Source organism: Terrapene carolina, unplaced genomic scaffold (assembly GCF_002925995.2).
Source record: "Terrapene carolina triunguis isolate 2854851 unplaced genomic scaffold, T_m_triunguis-2.0 Scaffold62, whole genome shotgun sequence".
In the NCBI taxonomy this organism is placed as follows: domain Eukaryota; kingdom Metazoa; phylum Chordata; order Testudines; family Emydidae; genus Terrapene; species Terrapene triunguis.
In genome coordinates, this window is record NW_020664413.1 from 32,526,418 (window position 1) to 32,532,304 (window position 5,887).

At 39.1% G+C, this 5,887-nt stretch overlaps 1 protein-coding gene across 1 annotated transcript in view; it reads right to left on the reverse strand.

Annotated features, from left to right (window-relative positions):
* Positions 1 to 5,887, reverse strand: part of FIGN (fidgetin, microtubule severing factor) — a 44,922-nt gene that overhangs the window by 2,666 nt on the left and 36,369 nt on the right. The window contains exon 2 of the mRNA XM_024204502.2: positions 1 to 1,296. This exon is cut by the window's left edge and continues 2,666 nt beyond it. Within this exon, the coding sequence (XP_024060270.1) occupies positions 1 to 1,288 (1,288 nt within the window). The 5' untranslated portion in view covers positions 1,289 to 1,296. The remainder of the gene's footprint in view (positions 1,297 to 5,887) is intronic.

The following is a 5,887-nucleotide window of genomic DNA, read 5'->3' on the forward strand; positions in this document are numbered from 1 at the left end:
CTTGCATTGGGTGAGGGAGGAGCTGCCTGTGCTCATCCCCATGGTCGTTCATTACTGGGGAGGTGTACTTCCCAAAAGATTCACTTGTTCTTGAGCCCAATGAATTTTTTGCAGTACTATAGGAAGGGGGTGTCAGAGCCCTGCTGGACTGACTGCTGAATTTCCTTTGCTGCTCAGAGGACATTAGCTGCTTTGTTGGCTTAAATGCTAAGGATGATGTTTCAGCACTTCTGTCAAAGCCATTCCCCCTGTTTGCATTTGAAATGCTGTTGTCGGGCATTCTATACATGGGACTCTGTGTAGATCTCTGTTGGCCATAGCTGTAATTTCCATAACTGGAGTCCATTTCTCCTTGCCCTGCCATATAGAAAGCTTTCCTTTTGAGAGAACTTGCAGAACTGTTTGTCAGAGCCGATGGTGCAATGGGCGTCAAACCGTGACTCTGGTAGGTGTAGCCAGGTACAGTGGTAGGGGGGAGAGGAGTAGGAGCAGGAATTCCTGAAGGCAGGTATGCTGAGGGAGGCGGGGCACCACCAGGGCTGTACCCAGGCCCAACAGCAGTTTGAGGAGGATAACTAGCAGATGGGTAGCTATAACTGGAGAGGTTAGAAGTCCCATTGTAGCCTGGGACTAGGGCTGGTGGTGGCGGTGGTGGCGGCTGTAAGAGGCCAGAGCTATGCAAAGGGGATGGATGAGGTGATGGAAGTGCAGGTGCTGGCTGACCACTGTAACTAGTATGTAAATAAGATCCATTGTATCCTGTGGCATATTCCTGAGATGGGAGCCCTGAATGAAGACTAGGTACTGTATGACTTCCGCAGGTACTACTAGAATAACTAGGTTCTGTCAGGTTACTGGCCACCCCAGGTGAGCTCCCTATACTGGCAGAGACATCTGCTGGAGGGAGGGCTGCACTTACTCCAGCTTTGCTGGCAGTAATAACGTCCGGGACACAGTTCATAGGATAAACACTCTCTGAGTTCAAAGAAGGCTGCCAGGGTTCATTTTCATTCTTCCGGCCATTCACCAGTGCTGACGGAGCTTCAGAATAGTTACTAAGGATGGGTCGGTCGGCTGGGCCTTCTAAAATACCAGAATACTTTTCTGCATATTTTTTCAATAGATTAGAGGCAGTCAGAGCAGAGATATCATCATTGGCCCAGGCATACTGGTAGGTGCGCTGCAGGTGTCCACGGTATGCTTCCACCTTGTGAGCAGGAGACCGGGTAGTCGAAGTGATATCAAAGTGCTGTTCTGGCCACTGGGCATGCTCCGGCGTCCACTGCATCTTCAAGCCTAGGGTGGGGGGAAAACACAGTTAACAGTGGTCTGTGCCATTTTCAGATGCTCTGAAAATGAATTTTTAACAGTATCTGTTTACATTTTTTTAGTTACCTGCATAGTGACAACTGTATTTATACTATAGATTAAAAACAATAAAATCACACTACGCATGCAATTGAATGTCTTTGTAAAACACTATCAATAGTCAGATTTGTTTAATATAGACACACACACAGAGCCATACTTTTGCTAATTTAGATGGGGGGGGGAATATTTATTTTCTTCAAGCCAGATTACTTAAAGTAATTAAACAAGCTCCAATACATTTTAAGTACCCAGAGTGTGGATTTTTGTTGTTAACAAGAAGATACCCAACTGTTCTGTCTTCTCTTATCACAGTTTCAGTTTTATATTTTAACCAATATAAAAATATGAGACACAGCTGACAGATCACATCTAGGATACCTCTCTTATTTGGTACTGAACACCTAGTTAGCACAGTATAATGCACCCTGCGCAGAACAATATGACACAGACATAGCAGGTCATTCCATAATCCAACTCTCATCTAAAGTGGTCCACGACAGTTTCAAATCTGCTTCGTGGAGTGCAGCAAAGCAATCTCCCAGGCAGCGCTCCGTCGCTTTCATCACACAAAGCTTACAACTCGGTATGAATTACAACTGGCTCCTTTCTGCCTCTCAGTTCTGTTGTTGAGGCTCTGGGAAAAAAAAACAAGCATCACTTGTCTGTCGGTCTCCTTGCCTGTTTTTTCTCCCCCCCCTTCCCCCCTCAGAGCCTCCAGGGTACCGAAAAAAGAAAAGAAATGCAGTCTAGCCCCTAAAAGTTCTGTGACACACACTGCTGGCTATCAGCCCTGTCACTACAGTAAACTAAGTAACAAAATGTGACTGTGTGACTATCCCTTTAAAGCAATTAATCTCGCAAATAATGGGATGATTTTTTTAATCCATCATACGCACTAAGAGCAATTTACAAGTATTATAATAACCCCTCCAACTCTTACCTGTGCATGGTAGACCGTTCCTGATTTTTGTACAGCTGTATCAAATAGGCCTCCTTAATCTCTCTCGTATTACCAAAAGTGATTTTTGCAAACAGTCTTGCGCCCTCTGGCACAGATTCCCTGATAAGGAGGAGGCCTACTCTAAATGAAGCATCTGTGGCACTAGCTCCCTTCTGAATTACTGTGGTCTATTTTGACAGCTTCTACCCCCTCCTGTTTTTCCCCCCAACCCCTTTAGCTCTTCATTGCCTGACTCTGGCATCTGACATGGCCAGCTTATCCTCACTGAGCCAAACCTAACACAGCACACCGTTTGGTAACAGAATGGCATGTTTATTCCCTTCTGACTCCCTCTTCCTTGTTTGCAAAACCGCTGCACCAGACACTGGAAGTTAATTAGCAGGATGATGCTGTGCTAATTGTGTTAATTTACAAGGTTTTAGTCAAAGAGAATCACGCCAGGGCTGGCACTGCTGTCATGCTTCCGACTTAATGATTAAGAAATACTGAAAACAAGGTGGGAAGGATTGCAGTAATTACACAATAAATGAAGAAAGCAACAGGATTCATTTGCAAATATATTTTATTGCAGTTGCACTAATTTGCATTTGGATTATTTATTTATTTTTAGGAATCGTGCAGGTATTCATTTGCAAATCACTAAATCAGTTAAATTTAGCCTGAAAACTGCAAAGTAAAGCTTAATTGAGCCTTATATTTTATTAGGACAAATACTGCAGATCTCATTCCACACGAGCATGCCACTGATTAGGTCTGGTGGGATTTTTGTTTGTTTTTTCCCAGTTCTATCTTTCCCCCCATTTTTCAAGCACTTATGACAACTTGAAGAAAAATGCCTGTTAACCATTATCCAGTTACCCTATAGCCTATAGAAATTTTTCTGACAAATGCAGTTTTGAGACTGAGTTATTGGCAGATGTATTACTTTCATTTGGAATTAATTTAATCTTTTTTTGCTAATTGTTTCTGATGTTTCAACCATTGCATTTTAAAAGGGGAAATGTATCATGTAATTGGGTGAAATTACGGAAATCTCGCTCAGTTATGAAATTTGTAGTTTTAATGAGGAACCAGCAGCAGTTTTTCAGAAATCATACTTTTGTTAAATTCTGCTGGAAAACTTAAGAGCAAATCACCATGAGCCAATTGCAAGTAGCCAGCATCCGAAATTCTCCTAGCATTGTGGGATTTATTTCCAGCCTTTTTAAACGGAAAGAATATTAACATTTCTGTAATGCAAAAATGCCTAAAAGACATGCAAATTTATTCGCACTGTAAAATATTTAGATATATATGTATGTTATCCATGTTCTGTGATTTTGGGCTTGAAAGATTACCACAACACAGAAGGCTTCTGTTATATATAGATGCACAATAACTTGAGTAGATTGATGCTTCACTAGAATCACATGAATGAATGCCATGAGAAAGGGTCTTGGAAAAGAATTCAGCAGTTAGCAGCAGTGAAAGTTATGAGAAAGATAAAGTAAAAGGGGAACGGACACAGCCTTTACTTTTGCAGACAGTTTGGGCAAACACTCGTATATTAGTTAATGAATGTGCATTTTGTAATTTGGGCAAAATGCCTTTATTGCCAAGTTAAAGAAGGAGAGGCCACTTTAATAAAATAAAAGAAGCTATTCACTGTGCCACAGTATAACAACATGTATTATATGGTGCCCATAAGCATGGCTTCCATAATAACTTTTCACATATACACACACTCCCACTATATTTAAGAACATTTCTCCAAATACAGAGGTCATTTATACATGAAAACTATTTTTTTTTTCCACAATGTGGAGCGTAAAGTCTATTTAAAAATATTTAAAAATCCAAATTTGGGGCATATTAAAAATATTCCTACCTAATTTTCCCTAATTTGAGTTTGTAGAAGACAACTGAATTTTATGACATTTCAGTTCTCTCTGATACTAAGAAAAATATCAAATCAATCAAAATTCTTTATTTGGAGTAATTGCTAGATAATTGATTGGTTTCAGCTTGTCAGGCTATCTTTGGAAGTGCTTTCTGCACAATAATTGTAAGTTTATTTATTGATGCATACTAAATACCACTGCATTTAACAAAGGCAGAATTAGGTTTTGATTAGATAAGTTGAAGAAAACAGGACTGTTCTCATCCCATGAAACATGAGCATTTATTGTAGTGCATTGCAATCATAGTGTTATTTGGAAACATAAGTGAATAGTTAACCATAAATATTTGCTTTATATTAGTATGCACTGAAGAAATATGTATTTATGTGAAGTTCACTAGGCTGGCCTGGACCTTAGGGGCACAAAGAGCTTTTCCCTCAATTTGACATTAATTTGAATTAGCATAAAAAACTTTGTTGCTTAACTCCTTTTGTGAAGAGTGATCACAAGGGTCAAATTTATGAGTCAGAATAAAAAATGCAATTTGCACTTTTTCTGGTGAGCAAACGTGTTCTTTTTGTTCTCGTAGCTCCTCAGTGTTTGTGGGAGCATTATTTAGTCTGTTCTCTTTTGTCTGACAGAGCTTTTTGGGTGTTTTCTTTTAGGCATGCTAAATGCATAAGGCAACAATTCAATTCTTTACATACATACTGCTATTTAACAGAAAATTGCTTTTTAGATCATTTAACATGCTATATATAAGAGGCAGGTACAGTACTAAAAATCCTAAGCATTTTTTTTTTGTTCTGACAGAATTATTTTACATTTCTCCTCCATAATTCTAAGCAGTTGGATCTGTTTGGACTACATTTAGAATAATTATCATGGCCAACAATTTTATTATACAATTCCCTTTTTACTCAATGTTCAATCATTTTTTTTCCTTCTGCTTTTACGTATTTAATCTAAAAATGCAAAACTTATTAAATAAGACTTTCAGAGTGTTATACACTTAATTCCATAAAGCAGAAGTATACTTGCAATTTCAGCTTTACAGATAAAAACTATGTGCAAATAATGCTAGCGTTGTGACAAACTTAACTGAGTATAAAGAAACTGACAATTTAAAGCCTAGCAGTGTTTTAACACATCCAAGTTCTTCCTAGGCATCACAGATGCACATATGGGGCCTAATCCTTCAAGATACTGAGTGTCTGCTGTGAGGTGCAGAGTGTCCTCAATCCACATTGACTTCAATGGGAGTTGAAAGAGCTCAGCATCTCACAGGGTTGGACCCAGTAAAAAGAGATAAATGCAAAGCAGCAGCCCTCCTTTGAACTTTAATTGACTGGTTTATGTTACAACCTCTCTCTTGATTCAATATGAGATTTCTATTAGAAACTTTAGCAAGGCATATTATATCGGGGGCGGGGGGAGAAGAAATAGTGTATGATTCAGCATATCCCAACAATTCTAATGGGTTACAACTCTTTCAGACTAATATGTTCATCCAACAATCTTCCCACATATAGGATAGCAGGCAGAAAAAATAATTTTTGCTTATTAATTTACTAGGAAAGTTCAATAGAGGAGACAAACACTAATTAGTTAAAGGAGTATGACTTTATGTAAATATTATGCATTCTCCAAGAATGGCAGGGATTGCGGTGATGAC